The following is a 22,525-nucleotide window of genomic DNA, read 5'->3' on the forward strand; positions in this document are numbered from 1 at the left end:
CTTGCTGAAAGCGAAGAGGACTTGAAGCACTTATTGATGAAAAGCAAAGACTGCAGACTTCAGTATGGATTTCACTTCAACATAAAGAAAATAAAAAATCATCACAACTGGACCAATAAGCAACATCATGATAAACAGAGAAAAGATTGAAGTTGTCAAGGATTTCATTTTACTTGGATCCACAATCCACACTCATGGAAGCAGCAGTCAAGAAATCAAATTACTGCATTGGGAGAATCTGTTGCAAAAGACCTCTTTAAAGTGTTAAAAAGCAAAGATTTCACTCTGAGGAGTAAAGTGTGCCATATCCAAGCCATGGTATTTTCAATCGCTTCATATGCATGAGAAAGCTGGACAATGAATAATGAAGACTGAAGAAGAATTGATGCATTTGAATTCTGGTGTTGGGGAAGAGTATTGAATATACCATGGACTGCCAGAAGAATGAACAAATTTCTCTTGGAAGAAGTACAGCCAGAATGCTCCTTAGAAGCAAGGATGGTGAGACTTTATCTCATGTACTTTATCTCATGTACATTAGCAGGAGGAACCTGTCCCTGGAGAAGGACATCATGCTTGGTAGAGGGTCAGCGAAAAAGAGGAAGACCCTCTAGTAAATGGATTGACGCAGTGACTGCAACAATGGGCTCACATATAACACTGATCGTGTGGCTGGCGCAGGCCTGGGCAGTGTTTTGTTCTGTTGCATATAGGGTCGCTATGATAAGGAATCGACTGGACAGCAGCTAACAACAACAGCCACCTGGGGTGGTGAATGAGAGGATTAAGAGAAAACCCATTATCTCCTAACACAATGCCTATTCCTTAAGAGGTTTTGCTCTTCAGTAGCTGCTTTTATTAACATTTATCACTATTATCGTTAGCTTTCAAATTTTGTTTTAATATCTTTTTTTCTATGACCTTTGCTGACCTCCTTGACCTACACACTTTAGATAGGCAGTACAGGCAGTCACTGGGTTGTGAATGTTCGACTTATCTACAACCCATAGTTATGAACCAACCCCCATAAAGCCTATTATATTAAAAATTTGAGGTACATACAATGGCACAGAGTTTAACAATTGGGCACTACTTTGCAACACGCAGCAAAACATTATTATTACTGTATTATTACGTTAAAGATGTTTAGTGTACCTAGAAGTGTTTCTTCAATTTTTTTTTTTTAATGTATAGAAAGGTACACTATATACTACACACTAAGATAAACATTTGCCTAACTGACATTAGATATGGACCATACCTAACTGTTCTGACTTGCGTACAAATTCTACTGAAAGACAGACTTAGGAACAGCACTCGTCCGTGATCTGGAGACTACCTGTACTTGCTTGCTCCTCATTGTACCTTGCTTCTTCATTATGGAATGGCACTGTGTTATAAACATGGTTTCAGGTCTCTGATTGTCTACCCGATCTAATTATAAAAACTTTGAATGCAGGTTCATTCATCTTTTTACCACCAACGCCCTTCATTGTACCTAGCACCTAGATGTTCTATGATGTTTGGTAAAATAAATAAATAGGTCATATATCTATTCACGTTGAACGGAAAGGTCAACACTTGTTTGTGCATCTTTGCTATGTCGTTGGAGGTATTACATTGATTTTGTTATACGTAAAATCCACAGGGGCGTCCCTGGGTGGTGCACATGGTTAACATGCTCAGCTGCTAACCAAAAGGTTGGAGGTTTGAGTCCACTCAGAGATGCCTCAGAAGAAAGCCTTGGTGATTTACTTTAAAAAAATCGGCTATTGAAAACCCTATGGAGCACAGTTCTACTCTGACACACGTGAGGTCACTATGAGTCAGAATCAACTTGACAGCAACTAGTGTTACTTGCTAAAGTCCACAGGGGTGAATTCCATTATGTCATATAATGTCAGCATTCTATCAATCTTTTTTCATTTGAATATGCCTTGTTACTTCTAGTCTTGACCCAGATCTCTTGCTTTCTGTAAAGATGTTTTGCTGGCTATATAGAGGGTATCAATATTCATTTTTAGCACTTTTTTTTGGTCTTGTTAGTGCTATATTATAGGCTTTTTCTTCTGCCATTTCTGCCATAGGACTTTTTAAAAAGACTCTCTTGCTTTCACTTAAACTTATTTCCCACGTCACTTTAAGGTATACATTTTATTCTTTTCCCCCCATCATTAATGCATTACCATTTGACTCTGCCATTAGGCTGTCAATCTGTAAAACTCTTGAGGAAGAAAGAGAGACCTTATTTTAAATAGGCCTGATTCTTTGCTAGAGAGGTTGGTACACTGTCTACAGTACTATTCTTGTCAAGAATGTGCTTTTGAAATTTCAAGGAGAGGAAATGAAATTTAGAAGAGTTACCAAACCATAAAAGACTGAAGGAGTAAAAGAGGGAAAAAAAAACAGTAAAACCCAAAGACATAACCAAATGGAGAAAAACCATCATAAAATTCTATGCAAGGTCTTTTGCCCTATTTTAAAGTAGCTCAGTATTCAACAAAGAATACCCTGGATGCCAAAACTGAGGTTCAAGGCATGAAATCTCCCTTGAGGGAAAATAGTTGAAGGTCCCTGAAGATCAGGTCCCCTGTCCACTGTGAATGGTCAAAAAATGACACAGGTTATTCTGAATTTCTGTGTTAAGCTTATAGAGATTGAGGTGTTGAGACTCAAGGAGAATGAGAAAAGGGAAAGGGAACATTTTGTAACCATTCCTGAGATGTTATACAAATGGTGGTAAGTGGTAGTTCCTCCATTACCACTGAAGTGAGGGTGAGACAATATGCCTGAAAGGAAGGCAGCCAGAGAGATTTATGTCAGAATTCAGACAGACATCCTGGGTTCTGAGGTCCTCGAATATGTTACTAAGCAGAGCAGGACTTGCCCCATAATGAGGGCTGCAGAATTTTCCAAGATTCCAAGTCATTAGGCAGGGTTTCTAGGGACAGCACTTCCACAGCCCTGATTGTTCTGTGGGATAATCTGACCTGATTCACGGAGAAAGCCTATGGAATTATCTTCACTTCAGCCTTCACATAAAAGGGTGGGTGGCAACCAAACAGGGGAGTAAATCAGTTCTTTCTGAAGATCAGAGCTCAGACCAGCCCATTCGCCTCATGATTGTATGAACGCTACAGAAAATGAGAAACTGCAGTTCACTTCCTCTGCCACGCATAAGAAGACTATGTTTCTGCTGAGTGCTGAACTATTTTCAATGCAAGGGAATTGAAAAAGAGTAGGTAAGAGAGTTTTCATATTGGGAATATTATATGCAGACAGCAATGGAGGTAAGGGTGAAGGAAGTATACTCTCCAAACTGCTTCCATGAAAAATTTCAATCAACTGTTAGCTTCTCTTCACAAAACTTTGACATATGTCCCTTGACCTTTACCAACTACCCTTTCACGTTTGACACTTAACGTTTGCTACACGGTTAAAATTCAGCGTTAATGAATTCCAACACCATCAGCTCAGTTATATTTAGCTAAGAACACTCACTTTTGTCTTTTGTGAGTAGCACTGCAGGGTTATTACAGAGAGGTAGTCAGGAGGGCAATAGAGATACGAGAAGAATGATTCAGTGTGCAGATAATTGTTTCGAGTGAAATTTAGCTCAGTATTTTTGTTCCTGTCCTTAGTAGAGCTGAGATTTAGCACCTCCCGTTGGCACTTAGCCCCCACCCCCACACTGGAGGAGGCTGTGCTGGGTGGGTTCTGAGAACGAGCCACACCAGAGTTGAATTATAGCACAGTTCCAACACTGGCAAGGATTTTCTCTGGCCAGCTCTGGGCTACAAAGTCTGTGATCCCAACAGAGAGACAAGGTGTCCCTAGAAAGGGTCTCCATACTGTGTGACATTGCCTCAATGAGGGAGGTTAGCATGCTTGTTTAAAGAAGTTTAAAGTGGTAACTCTTCCCAAAGAGTGGAAGCCAGAGTATTTAACTATAGCAGAGCTATAGTTCTGACCTCAAAAATTCACCCATGAGGTTGTCTTATTGATGGTTTACTCCATAATGTGACCAAAGCACTCACTGGAAATGGGTAAACACAGGAAATTTGATTCTTTCCCTTATAGAAGTGAAGCGTATTCACTCCAAGTGAAAAAGCATTTTTACTGGTCTCTTTATTCCATGCCCCTTTGCTTTGTGAATAGATTATAATAAGAATTTGGATATGCAAATCTAGCTTTTACCAGAAGTTCAAAATGCTGTAAAATCATTACAACGCCACTCTTTGGGATGTTGGCATGAATTTGTGTCTATAAGATTATTCTGCCACTGAAATACTTCTATCCTTTAGATATATTTGCAGGACAAGAAGAGGGAAGCTCTCCATTTGGTAGATCCAAGCCAAAGAACTGTTGCCGTCGAGTCGATTCTGACTCATAGCAACCCGATAGGACCAAGTAGAACTGCTCCACAGGGTTTACAAGAAGTGGCTGGTGGATTCAAACTGCCAACTTTTTGGTTAGCAGCCAAGCTCTTAACCGCTGTGCCACCAGGGCTCCATTTGGTAGATAGTGCAGGTGAAACTCAATTTATCTGAGTTGCCCATATTTATCTCACCATAAATCCAGAAGTAGATGTTGAGTTCTTTGAGACAGTATACCCAGATGACCCCCAGTTGTAAGCAAAAATAAAAACAAAAATGTAGCATTTTCATTTGTGTATCATAGAACACTTTGCCCCTAGTAATTCAACTTTTATGTTCCAGAACCTGATTCTAACCTGGTTCTGCCCTCACCTCAGCTTCTAACTACAGTTGGAGGGCACATGATATCTGGTAGACTTTGTTTTCCTGCCCACCCTATGGGAAACATTCTAGCCTCCGTTTGCCAGGGATTTATCAGTCAAGTGATTCAGCATCAAGTCAAATTTGTGCTGGCCAGATGCTGATAGAATGTCCCTTTACTAGTAATTGGCTTTGGGTCTTAACCTTGAGACCAAGGTCTCTACACTGGGACACTGGATACCAATCTTGGACCTACTTATTGCAGGAGAACCTCCTTAGCCCTTTACGATGAGGTCTTCAATTTTTTCTTAGATGTCTTCTCCGCCTACTCCATGATATGGTTGTTGTTAGTTGCTGTTGAGTTGACTGTGACTTATGGTGACCTCTCTGTACAACAGAACAAAATATTGCCTGTTCCTGTGCCATCTTCATTGGTATGCTCAAGTCCATTGTTGTAGCCGCTGTGTATTTTGTGTGCCTTCCAAACTAGGGGCTCATCTTCCAGCATTATATTGGAAAATGTTCTGTTGTGATCCATAAGGTTTACACTGGCTGATTTTTGGAAGTAGATCACCAGGCCTTCCTAGTCTGTCTTAGTCTGGAAGCTCTGCTGAAACTTGGTCATCATAGGTGACCCTGTTAGTATTTGAAATATCAGTGGCACATCTTCTAGCATCACAGCAAACCAGCCTAGTATGACAAACTGACAGACTCCATGATTGTGTAGTCCTAGTTCTGAAACCTAGCCCTGTAAGATTTTATGGTTTTACTGCCTTTTGAAAGCATTCTTGGTGTCAACCATCTGCTCAGGACTCTTACTGGGCCTACTCTGGGTTCCCTGGTAGCTGGCTAAGCTCATGTGCCTATCACACAGCCTGGACTCTGTCTACTTCCCAGTATTCACTGGCTTTCTGGATTCTCTGATCACCTCTGATCACCTGTTGAATTTGACTGACTTGCCATGTCTTCCACTGAATAACTTGTCAGGAGCACATGTGCCACCCTTCTGGGCTCCTGGTCCAGGCCCTGGTGCCTCCCACCCTGTCCTTCTACACTTGACTTTTCATTTCCATGGCCTGCCGGGAGGTAACACAGGAAGAGGCTGTAGGTTTGTTTTTGTTTTTGTTTTTGTTTTTAAGTTTATTACTCTGATGTTTGTTATGAATTGAATTGTGTCCCCCCAAAATGTGTGTCAACTTGGCTAGGCTATGATTCCCAGTATTGTCTGGTTGTCCACCATTTTGTGATCTGATGTGATTATCCTATGTGTTGTAAATCCTAACCTCTATGATGTTAATAAGGCAGGGTTAGAGGCAGTTATGTTAATGAGGCAAGATTAGGTTATGTTAAAGAGGATTAGGGTGGGATGAAACACCCTATACTCAGGTCACAGCCTTGATCCCATGGAAGGAGAGTTTCCCTGGGGAATGGCCTGTATCACCTTTTATCTTACAAGAGATAAAAGGAGAGAGAAGTAAGTAGAGAGAATGACCTCATACCATAAAGAAAGAAGCACCAGGAGCAGATTACATCCTTTGGGACCTAGGGTACCTGCGCTGAGAAGCTCCTAGACCAGGGGAAGATCGATGACAAGGACCTTCCCCCAGAGCCAACAGAGAAAGGAAGGCTTTCCCTAGAGCTGGCACCCTGAATTTGAACTTCTAGCCTCCTAGATTGTGAGAGAATATGTTTTTGTTTGTTAAAGCCAACGCCTTGTGGTATTTCTTTTATAGCGGCACTAGATAACTAAGACAATGTTCATTAATGATAATATATAAATTGACATTATAGGATTCCTATCTGACTGATATTTAAGACCTATACAACCTTTACCAATGTTTTTCTATAAAAACTCTTCTATTCCAGGAAGGCTGCAGTACCCACTAAAGCATAAAATATAATTTTTCTGAGTTTCTACTTTATAAATAGCTTTCATAAAGAGGCTGAGTTTTAATATTTAGAGGTGCATACACAGATGAGATGGGGGAATCATCCCCTGTATTGAGAAAAAAAATAGTATTTTTATGTGGGAAGATTTATAGAAATATAATTTGCTAGTCCTTGAGTCTTCTGGTATCCTTTGGCTTCACTTGGTATGATATAAGATAGGACATTATTTTTATCTTAAATATTTACATTGAAACAACAATTTTAAACATCTGTGTGTTTTGCAATATCTTTCTTCAGCATGAATTGAATAGGCAGTTTTCCATATACTTTGAGATTAAAGATACTTTCATTTTGTAAAGTATTTTTCTCTCTGTTTTTACATTTTAAGGTACTACACAATGGCCTTGTTATGGAGATGGAGCATCCGACTGTGGGGAGGATATCAGTCCCAGGTTTGAACATTTTGGTTACTCTCTTTAACACCTTCCTTTATTAATTGTAACATATGGTGATTGCTGCAGGGACCTGCTGATCCCCAAACAACTTGTCAAGTCACGGCCACTCATTTTGGATAAAAGAGGAACCCTTGGTCTACACTCACAGGAATGAATGCTGAGGCTATGGAGTTGTGCCTCAGCTCTAATGAATGTCTGGTTACCTCAGTGACAAAAAATGCTTCTGTTTCCTAATTGCACTTGGTGTAATCGTGTACTCACAAAAGTACATTATGTAATTATCAATAGATGGGTAACAACAAATATGGCAACTATTGTGATAGTATAGTACAGTTAGTATGACAATGAGAAAGCCAGGCCAGACAGAGATAGTGTTCAAGGAAGGCCACTGGCTGCTCAAGCCAAGGGCATTTGCCTTCAGAACTATGGGTTAGGGTATGGATCCTGGCTTTGCAGATCAGGAAACTAAATGTTTTCAATAAACACAGGATGGAATGAATTTTTGTAAGTTGATTCATACCAAACAAACTCAGGAAAAAGGCCAACTTTTTCATTTCCAGGGAAGAGTTCTACTTTCCAGTGGCCTGAGCCTCATGCCTACTCTCAGAGCACCCTCTTGGATGGCTCATCCAAGAGAGCTTATGCCAATCCCATTACCCACACAGACTTACTTCTCTAGGGATTGTATTATTACCATCGCTCGGATCTGTTGTCCCTCCCCTCTGGATATTGCTAGAAAAACACTCCACATTCTTATCCTTTGTGTCCCTGTTTTATAAACTATACACAAGCCATAGGGAGCCCTGGCTGACACAATGGTTAAGCTCTTGCTGCTAACTGAAAGGTTGGCAGTTTGAACTCACCCAGAGCCTCTGTGGGATAAAGACCTGGCAATCTGCTTCCATAAAGATTAAAGCCATGAAAACACTATGGGGCAGTTCTACTCTGTCACATGGGGCCACTGTGAATTGGAATTGACTTGACTGCATCCAGTAACAACACACAAGTCATATACAACATTTTCTCTTTTCTTTGGACAGAACCCATAAACCCATTGCCGTCGTGTCAATTCCAACTCATAGTGACCCTATAGGACAGAGTAGAACTGCCCCGTAGGGTTTCCAAGGAGCACCTGGTGGATTCAAACTGCCAACCTTTTGATTAGCAGCTGTAGCTCTTGACCTCTATGCCACCAGGGTTTACTCTTTGGACAGAGGACAATGAAATTAGCTAGGATATAACTTTGGCCATTGTTTTCCTGAAACTATTTCCTGATAACCTTGCTTGGAATTTGGGTATTTCCTAAACTCCTCAGTATTCTCACTTGAATAGCATGGAGCATTTACTTCTAAAAGTATATAATTTCATTTATTGACTAACTGCTATTGTTAATGTCATTCTAAGATTTGGTGCCAGCTTGATAATAAATTCCTCTAACACACCAGAATCATAACCATTGACATGCAAAAATAATAGGAAGAAGGAAGTATGATCAATGAAGCATGATGAAATTCTGGTAGGCAGGAGTTTAAATTAAGGAACATTATAAGTGGATTAAGGAAGATAACGGAGAGAGCTGGTATAAGCATAGTAGTACAGAAAAATGCCATATGGTACAGGAAAGTGGTGGAAGAAAATTATATTGATAAACGCTAAGAGGATGATTCATTCATTTATATTGGTGAGCATATACTATGTGCCAGATACCACTTTGTGTCCTGGGAATACAAAAATAAATCAGACAACATGGCCTCTGGCCTCATACAGCTTAGAGTCAATGGAAAGTCAGATAATGCAAACAAGTAACAAGTGTTTCTATAACTGTAAATCATGATAAATGCAAAGAAGGGGAAACAGTATGTTGTCATATCGAATAATGGGGGATAGCAAGGATTTGCTTTTGCTTGGGCAGTTAGGGAAATTCTCTCTGAGAGGCTGATTTATAAGGTAGGAATTGAAGTATAAAAAGAAGTTGGCATTTGAAGAATAGGGGAAAAGCATTCTAAGCAGAGGGAATAGCATGTGAGTAAGCCTTGAGGTGGGAAAAAGCTAGGTGTGTTTTGTGCCAGTATGAAGGGAGGGGAAGAAGGGCAGGAAATGAGACTGAAAGAGAAAGGAAACCCCACTAAGTTGAGTTTTACTCTAGATGGTTTTAAGCAGGGTGGTGAAATGATACTATTTACAGTTTGAAGCAGGAAGTCAGGTTAAGAAGTTATCACAGGAGTTTAGGTGATGATGTCTTGAATTAGGGTCATGGTAATAAAGAGAAAGAGAAAGGGGCTGTAGAATTAAAAAAATAAAAAATGTAATCTTAGCGTTTCCAGTCTGAGAAGACTTTAAAAAGCATTTTGTCAATTAGTTCTTAGCTTTACTTTTTCAACAGTGCAACAAGTCATCCAAATGAAATCTCCATATCTAAAACAGATCAAAGTAGAATTTTGCTGATTGATAGGCTGGCACTCCAACTGTTGAGCTTTCTTCCTCTGCCCCTACCATGCAATGGCCCTCCAGACACCTCCTTGAAACCATGGCCTCTAAAGAACAATTCAAGAACCACTGATCTAATTCAACTCCACAAGTTTATAGATGAGGTCATATAGTCATTGTTATATCCCCAGCGCATCAGAGGAAACGGTGTTTGAAAATCAGTACAGTTGTTAGCATGGTAGGAAGGAAAAATGTAAATTGGTGATTAACCTGGAATGAACTCATTGGATTTAACACTCTCCCAATCAATCAGATGTGAATTTTTTGACTCTTATGGTAGATGACTGGAGAAATGATCTCAGGAAGAGGAAAACATTTTTCAGATTCCAGAAGAGGGAAGAATACGCTTTTTTTTGCCCACTTTAATTTAATAAGTATATCTGTTAGCTGTTGTCACAATAGTGCTGTGTAACAAATAACTACAAAATCTCATTCAAAGGTAAGCATTTATTTATTCCACACATGTGGATCACCTGGGGGTGTGGCTGATCTAGGCTGGACTCAGCTGGGTGGCTTTGACTCTAGTTGCATGTCTGGGCTTGGCTGCTCACTGTGAGTTGGGCTCAGTTCTTCTCCATGTGTCTCGCATGTTCTCATATCAGTAGCAGAAGAGCAAGAAGACAAAAACCAGAATGACACTTAAGATTTTGCTGCAGAACTTGCACAACTTCTGCCCACATTTCATTGGCCAAAGCAAGTTTTAGGCCAAATCCAAAGGGGTGGGGAAATACTCATAACCCTTTTCCTGAGAAACTGCAAAGTTACATGGTAAAAGGCATGGACACAAGGAGGGGTAAATAACTGGAGGCAATAATTCAATTTACTACATTTAGATTCCCAGATCTACAGCAATCTATTTTCACATGCCTTTGGAAAATTCTTTTGTTTCTTTAATTTCTGTAGTGTTTAGGCATACTTTTTTGGTATGTCTATACTATTGACTTTACTTATATTATTTCTATAGAATTATCAATATGGGAAGTCTCAGTTTTGAGATGAAGTTGGTATATCTAGGTTATTTTTGAAATTAGTGTTTGATCGTCTCTTTTTTAAAATATTTTATTGTACTTTTGGTGAAAGTTTATAGAACAAATTAGTTTCTCATTCAAAAAGTTATAGACAAATAATTTCATGACACTGATTGCAATGTGTCAGTATGCTCCCCCTTTCTACCCAGTGTTCCCTGTTTCCATTTATCTGGTTTTCCTGTCCCTTCCTGCCTTTTTGTCTTTGCTTTTGGGCAGGCGTTGCCCATTTGGTCTCGTATACTTGATCTAAGGAGTACGTTCCTCATGGGTATTATTGTTTGTTTTATAGGCCTGTCTAATATTTGGCTGAAAGGTAAACTTCAGGAATGGCTTCACTCTTGAATATTGTAACTATTTTTTTTTTTTATTGTGCTTTAGGTGAAGGTTTACAGAACAAATAGTTTCTCATTATATAGTTAGTACACATATTGTTTTATGACATTAGTTAACAACCTCATGACATGTCAACACTCTCCCTTCTCAACCTTGAGTTCCCTATTACCAGCTTTTCTGTCCCCTCCTGCCTTCTAGTCCTTGTCCCTGGGCTTTTGTGCCCCATTAGTCTCGTTTTGTTTTATGGGCCTGTCTAATCTTTGGCTGAAGGGTGAACCTCGGAAATGACTTCATTGCGGAGCTAAAACAGTGTCACAGGGCTGAATATTGTAACTATTTATGCATTGTTTCAATTTTGTAAGTTTTGAGTTAGAAGGATGTGTGGGGGCCATAATCTCAGGGGGCTCCTCCACTCTTTGTCAGACCAGTAAGTCTGGTCTTTCTTTGTAAATTTGAATTTTGTTTTACATTTTTCTCCTGTTCTATCTGGAACCCTCTGTTGAGATCCCTGTCACAGCAGTTGGTAGTGTTAGCCAGTCACCATCTAGTTCTTCTGGGCTCAGGCTGGTGGAGGCTGTGGTTCCTGTGGTCCATTAATCCTTTGGACTAAGTGTTTCCTTATGTCTTTGGTTTTCTTCATTCGTCTTTGCTACAGATGGGATGAGACACATAGATGTATCCTAGATGGCTGCTCCCAAGCTTTTATGATCCCAGACGCTACTCACCAAAGTAGGATCTAGAACATTTTCTTCTTTATGAACTATGTTATGCCAGTTGACATTGATATTGATTGTTTTATGAAGGCAGGATATGTGGACTCTCTGTAAAAGGGGAACCATGCTGAGTGACAACTCTACTTGTAGATAGCAAGTAAGAACTTGTTATTACATCTCCTATTTCAGTGCATCCCAGTAAGAGGCCATGCAGACAGGTCAAGAGATATGAAATGCAAAATGTGTTTATCAGTAATTACATTAAAACTTCAATTACTAAAAAACAAAATCATTTTCCTATGGATTATCCCTTTCATTGATTTTAGTTGCCTATGATATTTCTACCTTTCTTTGTAAGGGATGTCCCCATTTAAGACCTAGTGAATGGTATAGAAAGAATTCAGATTCTCCTACCATGCCTCACTGAGGTGAGGCTGTCAAAGCAGGAGAGGCAGAGGGGAGTTAAAGGTGACTTTATACTAAACTGTTTTTTGATTAGCCAGTGGAGACACATTTTTTAATTCACTAACTGTGGTTCTATATATTTATACATATATATTTGCATCTTCATATCTACAACAAAACCCCGGTTAACATTACTAAACTCTACTTACTTATATTTTCTTTGTTATTAATGAACTTCTATGACTTGTGCTGAATTAGGTTGCACTAATTTACATGGAGCACTTTCTATCTTTGTCATTACTGGGAAGTTGTCTTTTAAAGAACAGCAATAAATCTTATACAATATTTATAGCACAGTATAGCACTTTCTTTAGCAATATAAAAATCCACATGTAAATCCCTCAGATTATAGTTCCTGTGTAGGAGACTGCTGATTTATTAGTACCTTTAAAAATATCTGGTAGACCTATGCTCCATATACTTTAAACCTGTGAAAAACCCATTGCCATCGAGTTGATTCCAACTCATAGCAATCCTATAGGACAGAGTAGAACTGCCCCATAGGGTTTCCAAGGAGCGGCTTGTGGATTCAAACTGCCAACCTTTTGGTTAGCAGCCTGAGCTCTTAACCATTGTGCCACTAGGGCTCCATATGTTAAACAGAGATGGGAAATTATTTACCTCTTCAAAATTTCTTTTGGCTTCTTAAATTTAAAAAAAAATTTAACTATTTATGCGTTGTTTCAATTTTATGATAATTGTCAATGTTAAAATACTGCAAGTGGTATGATCTAAACTATCTCCTTTATTTATTTATGTTTATTGCAACACACTAGCTTTTCAGATCATTTCCCACCACCTCCAATCCATAGTCAAGAATAAGAAAGGAATTTCATTTGTGTATATAGATGTTCCAGTTAAATCATAGAGACTAGTTAATGCTCATGAATTATCTCTAAATAGGAGTTTCGCTATGCTCATACTGTTCTTTATTTTATATATCATTCATTACACTATTCTGCCATTTAAGCTTTGAAGTGTACTGTTCAGTTTTTCAAGGTGGAGGGAGACTAAGAAACATGAAATAGTAATGGGACTATAAATGAAGCAAACATGTCATGTTTCTCATGTCAGGCTTCAACATTCTGATGTTCAAAGAGTCCCTAAGGAGGCGAGTAGTCACGACGCTCATTGTTTAGTGATAGAAGGGTCAGCCCAGTAGGCACAATGTACTAATTTGCTCATAATTAACTAATATAAATGGGTTGAGTGCTAAAACCTCAGACATACACACAACTTAACTAATTAAACTATGTTCCAGATGTTATATGAAGCTATGGGGATAGAGCTATACCTAGCACAGGTCCAGTCACACATGGAGCTTACAGTTTTCCAGGGAGGAAGGTATGAGTAAGAAACACTGAAAAATTGAGTGAGTATTTCCTTGGGAAACCAGAGGACACAGCAGGATGCTCTGGGAGTACAAAACAGGGAGATCTCACCTAGTATGCAGGATCAGGGAAGGATGGCTGGTGTATAGGTAAAGGATGAGGTATAGGAGGTGTATAGGTAAAGAGGTATACTGTCATGGATTGAATCATGCCCCCAAAAATATCTGTCAACTTGGCTATGCCATGATTCCCAGTATTGTGTGATTGTCCACCATTTTGCCATCTGATGTGATTTTCCTATGTGTTGTAAATCCTATCTCTATGATATTAATGAGGTAGGATTAGAAGCAGTTATGTTAATGAGGCAGGACTCAATCTACAAGATTAGGTTGTGTTTTGGGCCAGTCTCTTTTGAGATATAAAAGAGAGAAGTAAGCAGAAAAACATGGGGACCTCATACCACCAAGAAAGCAGTGCCAGGAGCAGAGTGGGTCCTTTGGACCTGGGATCCCTGTGCTGAGAAGCTCCTAGACCAGGGGAAGATGGATAACAAGGACCTTCATCCAGAGCCAGCAGAGAAAGCTGGCACCCTGAATTCAGACTTCTAGCCTCTTAGACTGTGAGAGAATACATTTCTATTTGTTAAAGCCATCCACTTGTGGTATTTCTGTTATACCAGCACTAGGTAACTAAGACAGGTAGGAACCCCAAAGCTGGTTTAGTAGATGTTCTCACTGACTGATTAAGAGTAAGTCCTAAAGCTTCTCGCTTGGTTGAAGACTTTTGTAAAACTCATAATGTCCTGAAGTTTAAAATTGAAATTGATAAAATTGGTGTTTGTTAATTACAAAAAAAAATGGATGGGTAGCATTATAGTTCCTACCATAACATTTCTTCAACAAGAGACTGGCCATTGTATAAACATCTCCATATTTGTGCCTTGAGTGAAAAGATCTTGCCTTAGATCACATTCCGAAGGACTGCCAGTTTCCGCTGAGCCATTCACCATTTGCATCTTCATCTAATACTGCTGGCCATGGGCCTTTTAGCCAGAGTGGAACATGCTGTCCTTCCATGTACTTTGTAGGTGCCAAAATAGCCTTGGTGCTGAGTTCCAGACTTCAAAGGATGTCACTGAAATAGAGTCTGCTGTATAACTGTAACATTTCTCACCATAGCCTTGTTCAGCTCCTTCCCCGTGAATGTGCATTGCGGTTATTTATTTTCAGCCACACTTCTGGGAAGTATTTTAGTGGTGAGTATGTCGGTGCTGTGAAAGCTAAGCAGTCTTCTAGGCACATGGAATGATTTTAAATTGAATTACTCTTGCCTGCTGGTCCCCTGATCTGTGTTTTTCAGAAAGCAGATCCAAGTGCTCTTTAATAAAAAAATTTTTTTAAGTATTTTCCTCGTAGTATTATAATATTCATATTTGGAACCTGCAGCAAGCTTTTAGCTTGTGAGCACTGGATGTAGAGTGAGCAGTCACTGCTATGAATTAATGTAGCTCAAGCCAAATTACTGGAATATTGATGTTTGGATTTTTATGGTGAGTTTCTAAAAAGTTGAATATGCTTTTTTATTTGATTATCTGACATATTGTATTACTAAGTGTTTTGCAAGACTTTTTATAAATGATAATCTAAAACACCTTTCTGGATTCAGGACAATATGCTTTTGTAAACTCTTTAAGAGTACAGATGCTGTCATTTTAAATTTAACCAGCACCTGCTGTACCAACTAAGTACTTAATACAAGTTTTCTGTATGATGATTAGAATAAAAAAAGAATTAGATGCAAAATAATTAAAAAGGTGGTATTTGAAAAATGTCAGCAGTATGCATTTTTTAAGAATAGACTGGCTACTTATGGAAGTTATCTAAAAAGGGATTTATTTAACGTATTTAGTTCATTTTCAATTTGAAGGACATATATTAAATGGAGTGACCACCTAGTCTCTTCAATAGTTACCAGACTTTCTCTTCTATCCTACTCAAGCCTTTATCTTTTCCCTATAACTTTTAGTTTTTTTCCTTCCCTTTAGATAGAAAATTAGATAGCGTTTCTGAAATCATATATCCTCAAAGTGCAGTTAAATTTCTATAATGGATAACAGAAATGGGAAAAGCTGTCACAAATCTCACTGGGGGAAAAGAAAAATTAAGAGGAACCAAAGGTTTCAGCTTATATCCCTCATAAAGTTTAAATATGTTGGTCTTCACAAGGAATTTGAAGTAAAACCAATCTGAGACTGAAAGGTAAGATATTATTTCTTCCAGGTAGAAAAGCCTTTTAGATGACAACAGGAAGAGGGTATAAAGTTTTCATGCTGTGTATAGTATATAATCTATCTTTTAGAAAGAGCATACTCCTTCAGGGACCAGGTTAAGCTGCAAAAAGAGGAAAGAGATGAAAGGAAGGTTCTACATTCTTTCAGCAGAATGAGGGAAAGCTGGCAAGGAAGTGAATTTTCAGATAGACTAGCCATGGTACTTCCCGAAGTCCTCAATTATTTTTAACTTTATTAAAAAAAAAAAAAGAAAAAGCCCATGGCGATGCACTGAAGTGAAATGAATCAGAGCATTCCCAGGTGATTGGACACTGAATGTCTGCAGCCTTCCTAGGAGCCTTGTCCCAGTGAGGCAGAGTAGTAGACATTGTTACTGTTCAGTGAGAAATGAATAACACAGCGACTTCCCTTCCTAGGAGAGCACGGAGGAAACAAAGGAGACAGGAATTGTATCCTCAGGAATGTCTTTCCATCAGTAATCCGAGAAGCCCTTAGAGCCAAGTTACTATTGCTGATAGGACTAAGGGATCTCCATCAACTATGCTTATCTGTGCCATGAGGAAGAAATATTTCATGACCTGGACTTTCATGCTAAAGGTATTCGTGTTCCTGTTACTTGGGACTGGGAAGGTGACCAGGAACTCAGTTGTTCCTCTTCAACATGTCCTCGTCAGCCTAGACCTTAATGGATTTCCTGATGACTGAATCTGTCTCATAGACAAGAAAGTCTTGTTGCAAATCAGCTCTAAGTTACGGATTCATTTCTGAGGAGCACATGTTTTTACTACTAGAAAGTATATTTATGCTAAAGAATTTTCCTGGATGAATATTTAATTGGACTTATAAATTCTTTGGGATTGTTTTTTCAAGCATCGTTATGCAACATGATCCTTGAAGTTAGAGGTGTGTTTGAAATAATTTGAATGGACCACTGAATGTCAAACTGAATCAAAAACAAAACAAAACACAGGAAGAATGGACAGCTCGACGATGGTAATTTATTTTTTTGTCTTCAAAGGTGGACCAGAAATTTCCTGGGATCAACTCTTGTCTCTGCTGTATTAGCTACAGGCTGACGTTACTTGGGTGCCCAGCCAAGTTTTTTTCTTGGTCAAATTTAAGTACTGACTTTATGATGTGTCTTTAGGGAATACGTTCCATTAATTATATGCAATTAGGCAAATACTGTGTCTTACATACTTTGGACACATTATCAGAAGGGACCAGCCCCTGGAGAAGGACATCATGCTTGGTAAAGTAGAAGGTGGGCAAAAAAGAAGAAGACCTTCAATGAGATAAATTGACACAGTGGCTGCAACAATGGGCTCAAGCATAACAATGATTGTGAGGATGGCACAGGACTGAGCAGAGTTTCATTCTGTTGTACATAGGGTCACTATGAGTCGGAACTACTCGATGGCACCTAAGAACAACAACAGACAAATAAACTGATTGGAGATATAAAAACAGATACTATGTAATAGTTAAATACAAAAGTTTTAAAATTATCTTCCAATTTGGACTTCCTTGTTATGGAGTTAGCTTGGATAATCAAGAAGTGAAATTATCATTGCCTCTCAGTGGCTTTAGCCTGGAGTGAGTTGATTGACTTCATTGCTGAAGAGAGAGTTGTTTTAGTCTTTCTTGAAACAAGAGTGGCTTTGTCTTTGATCCAATGTTGCCAGGCGGGAAAAGATGAGAATTGGGCAGAATCCTATAGGAATTTTTTTTTTTTAATATGGATCCTTAAGATGTCAAGATACATTCTTATTAAGAAGACATAGCCAGAGAAAATATCAGTTGAGTAAGCCATCTTCTTATTTAAAAGATCGTACTTTAATTTTGAATAGGTGCACAGTGTTATGTTAATATTAATAACATGTGTTGGTGGAAGGGAAGAAATGGTAGTAATAGTGATAGTAAGGGGTTAAATAAAAATCTCCAGCTATCTTAACATAACCAATGGATCATGTACAATATCCCATTTATCATATCACCCCAGCCTTAAGGATTTATTTGTCACAGAGCTGGTGACAAATTGCTTATCTTCCCACCTGGAGCAAATGCTGTCTTCTGGGTATCAGTTCCGTATCAGCTTCTATGAAACCATATCTCCATGTTGTCATATCTTTGCCACAGAATGGCATCAGCAGTCAGTGAATCTCTGGGTCCATCCTTTGAGTAAGATTAGGATGCCACATAGAAGGGGAAGGGTGAGGGGCCTCAAAACGCTTTGCTGAATGATCCTTTGTCTGAACATCATGTAAGTCACAGAGGGCCATGTGACTCTTGGAGTGGACAACCCATTTGTCTAACCTACTCAAAAAACAAAAGAAAAGAAAAGCCTTATAGGGTTGCTGTTGAGTTGATTACAACTCCTAGGGAACCTATATGACAGAGTAGAACTGCCCCGTAGAGTTTTCAGGTAGCGGCTGGTGGATTCAAACTGCTGATCTTTTGGTTAGCAGTCGCGCTCTTAACCACTGCACCACCAGAACCCCTGCATATGTTGGAACTGTTCCTATGAACTCTATCCCATTGCTGTCAAGTCAATTCCGACTTATAGTGACCCTATAGGACAGAGTAGAACTGCCCCATAGGGTTTCCAAGGCTGTAATCTTTATGGACGCATTGTCAGCCACATCTTTCTCCCATGGAGTGGCTGGTGGGTTCGAACGGCTGACCTTTTTGGTTAACAAGTGGAGTGCTTAACCACTGCATCACCAGGGCTCTTTATGAACTCTATACCCCTGATTATTTCAAGAAGCTGTAAGCTTTTCAAACAATTAAACGAAGGTTTAATTTTAATTGATTAAAAACAATTGTTTTCAAAGTTCATAGAAGGCATTGTGGGGATTTGAGGGAAGTGTGTGGTGAAATAAAAGATACCAACAAGATGCTACAGCCACAGACAGCTGGAGAAGCACCCGCCATGGAGAAGTAAAAAGTGTCTTCGGCACATCCCCAGGAGCTCCTCAAACACGGACCCTGCTTTCCCTTTGTTGCTGGGCTTTCAAGTCGGTGTGTGATCTTAAATAACTCATCTTCCCTTTTAGTGCTGTCTTCTTGTTCTCATGGGATCAGTCTTTTCATTCTTTCAATTTACAGGAAAAATACGATTCACTGTGCAGCATATACATGTATTTGCGAATAGATTTTAATGGCATCCTTGCTGTGGGTCATTCACATTTGAAATGAGGGAACATAAGCAAACCCAAAAGGTCAGCAGTTCAAATCCACCAGCTGCTCCTTGGAAACCCTAGGGGGCAGTTCTACTCTACCCTATAGGATTGTTATGAGTCGGAATCAACCTGAGGGCAATGGGTTTATTTATTTATTTATTTATTTTTAGTATCCGTTGAACACTGCTATATATATACATATGACACATATATGAGTACTTTATATATACGATTTCAAATCTTTAGGGCAATTCAGTAAACTGTACATTATTATGTCCATTTTACAAATGCGAAAACTGTGATATGCTGCATGTTACAGCACCAACTAAGCGCCTTTGCTGCAATTCAAACTCACGTGTAGATACTTTGGAAATCTGTCCTCTTTTCTGTACTTACTATTGTCTACTAAAGTTAGGCCAAAAAAGTAAAGTTGAACCAGTATTGAGTTTTTACCTTACAACTTCAATCTATAAGTTAAAGGCTGCTTAGTGTATTTTGAAGTCTCTGGGTAGTGTAAATTGTTAAGCACTCAGCTACTACCTGAAGGTTGATAGTTTGAATCCATGGAGAGGTGCCTTGGCAGAAAGGCCTGGCTATCTACTTCTGAAAGATTATAGCCATTAAAAACCATATGGAGCACAGTTGTCCTCTGACACACATAGGGTCGCCATGAATTGGAATCAACTTGACAGCAAGTGGTTTGATTCTTTGTAGTGTATTTTATCTATTTTGTTTTGAAGATTAGTTGGGAAATATTTTTTAAAGAATGCTTAAATTTCAGGAATTTGAATCTTAGATTGAGCCTGTCTCTTTTTGGAATTAAGGTTATTTTTTTTACAAAATCTATAATTGTGGTTCTGTGGGAAAAAAAAGCCAGCTGAAAATATGTCGTTGGTCCATTTTGATAGTCTCAGGAGAATATAAGTGTAAATGCACCGAAACATATGGATTACATTTCCCTCACGTTGTACTGTTTTCACACATTAACAAAATAGCAGTTTGGAAGAGGGAAAAAAAAGAAATGTTTGGGGTATATGCAGACTTAAGTCATTAAAAGATGACCTAAGATGTTAAGCTGTCACCTTGACTTACCCAGATTTCTTGTCCTTATAGAGATCGGCCCATGCTTGGTTGTCACTTCTTTCATGGTCTGGTGCTGTGTGTGAAAATTTCCTCTTGCTGACTTAGGGCTGATTTTGTTTTAAAGTTAGAGCCTGACTTCCCTCTAGCAATGTTAATTAAACTGCAAACAATGTTGCATTGACATAAGAAAGTCAGGATAATGTTTTTTGTTTTCCAAGTAAGTGGTTGATAGTATGGTCAGATCAAGAGTTTAAAATGAATTTGCTAACTTCTGTGTGGTGGAACTCGACATACCAACAGACTGAAACACACCGACAGTCATGAAGATGGTACAGGACTAGGCAACATTTTGTTCTGTTATACACAAGGTTGCCAGTCAGCAGCTAACAACAACACGTGGTCTGCATGATGTACATACAAGGTGAGGTATAGTGGAGGCTCCACCACAGAGACCTGAGCTCAAAACCTGGTTCTGCAACCAATCGTTGGAGATAATAACCTGCCTCATCTAAGTGGCATCTTCATTATCTGTAATATGGAGAACAAACACTACAGCTGATAATAATTAAACAGTAATATATGTCAGGTGTCCAGCACACAGGAGTGAGTGGAAGCACATCGCGTATAACTAAATCAATTTTAAAGGGTTGTTGAGAGGATTGCTGTTGTTGTTGTTACCTAGGCGAGTTGGCCCTGGACTCATGGCTACCCCATGAACACTGGGGGGTTTTCACTGGCTAATTTTTTGAAGTAGATCGCCAGGCCTTTCTTTATAGTCTTTCTTAGTCTGGAAGCTCCTCTGAAACTTGCTCAGCATCATAGGAACACACAGGCCTGCACTGACAGACGGGTGGTGGCTGTGCACGAGGTATGTTGGTCAGGAATCAAACCCGGATCTCCCATATGGAAGGTGAGAATTCTATCACTGAATCACCAATGACCCTACATGGTGGATAATTAATACTTTCTTAACATCATCTACAGTAGCAAAGACTCTTGTGAAAAAATAAAACTAATCATTTTATTCTAGCTATTTTTCAAACATTAAGAATAGTAATCATGTATGTTTCTTTAAGAAATACACGAAAACAAAACATTCTTTTGTTTAACAAGTTTTTATCTAATACCTACTCTGTGCCAAGTGCTGGCTAACAAAGAGCTCAGTCTAGTGAGGCATGTGACAATGACTAGCCAGGTGAAATGCCCCGGACACAGAGAAACCCTGTGACTGCTGCTGCCACATGCGTGTGCCAAGCCAAAGCAGCTCCTTCATCTGTTTTCCAACTTGGAGCTCTTGGATAAATATGTTGTGCATAATGTCAATGGATACCATGCAGTGTGAAGGCATCTCTCGGCCCTCCTCCCCCGAAAAAAAAACCATGATCCTCTGACAGATTATGCAAGTGAAAACAGTAATTCAGGTAACATAGGTAAGACTATATAACATCTTGCTTACAAACCAGTAGCCATTGAGTCAGCTCCAACTCATGAGGACCCTCTCTCCCTCAGGCAGAGTAGACCTGCACTCCATAGATTTTCATGCTGTGACCTTTTGGAAGCAGACCACCAGGCCTTTCTTTCCAGGTGCCTCTGGGTGTGTTAGAATGGCCAATCTTGTGGTTAGTAGCCAAGTGTTTAACCATTTGCATCACCCAGGGACTGCAACAGCCTGTTTAACTGTTGCTGTCTAACCGATTCCGACTTACAGCGACCCTACAGGAAAAAGTAGAACTGCCCCATAGGGTTTCCAAGGAGTGACTGGCAGATTCGAACTGCTAACCTTTTGGTTAGCAGCCGAGCTCTTAACCACTGCACCACCAAATTAAAGAAGGATCACAATATTGTGTAGCATTTCTCAAAATGAACACAATACTGTGTAGCATTTCTCAAAATGAACACAATACTGTGTAGCATTTCGCAAAATGAACACAATACTGTGTAGCATTTCTCAAAATGCACTCTGTAAAACCTCACAATTCCCTGAAATGCTAATTGTCTCACTAAGAAATAGCCCTGTTGTCAGATAATTTTGGGAAACACTGCATTAAACAAAGTTCACTGAATTTTCTTTACCTCAGCATTTCTGAGAACTTTCAATATTGTAAAACGTGTTCGAGTCTCTAAGAAGGAAATACCAAATGTTGTGTTTCAGGGCTCTGATTACCATCTTGTGGAAGAGCGTTTTGTGGGACACCTCACTGGGGAACAAGTATATCTTGGAGCCACTTGGAACAAGTTATAATGGTCATTTCCTAGATAAATTGACTAGTTTACACTAACAAATTTGTTGTTGTTAGTTGCTATCGAGTCAGCCCCCGACTCAGGGGGATGATCCCACGCACGACGGAAGGAAACGCTGCCAGGTCCTGAGCATCCCCATGACTGGTTGTGGATCAGACCATTGTGATCCATAGGGTTTTCCTGAGCTTATTTTTGCAAGTATATCACCAGGCAGGGAGGTGAATAAGAAAACTGACCTTCCTCTGAGGGTTAGGATTTTCCCTTGGTTTTTAGCTCAAGAGATCAAGGGTC

At 39.3% G+C, this 22,525-nt stretch overlaps 1 protein-coding gene across 1 annotated transcript in view; it reads left to right on the top strand.

Annotated features, from left to right (window-relative positions):
• SUGCT (succinyl-CoA:glutarate-CoA transferase) overlaps positions 1-22,525 on the top strand; it is an 871,200-nt gene that overhangs the window by 725,414 nt on the left and 123,261 nt on the right. The window contains exon 13 of the mRNA XM_004383969.2: positions 7,015-7,078. Coding sequence (XP_004384026.1) covers positions 7,015-7,078 — 64 coding nt within the window. The remainder of the gene's footprint in view (positions 1-7,014; positions 7,079-22,525) is intronic.

Source organism: Trichechus manatus, unplaced genomic scaffold (assembly GCF_000243295.1).
Source record: "Trichechus manatus latirostris isolate Lorelei unplaced genomic scaffold, TriManLat1.0 scaffold00114, whole genome shotgun sequence".
Classification (NCBI taxonomy): Eukaryota; Metazoa; Chordata; class Mammalia; order Sirenia; family Trichechidae; genus Trichechus; species Trichechus manatus.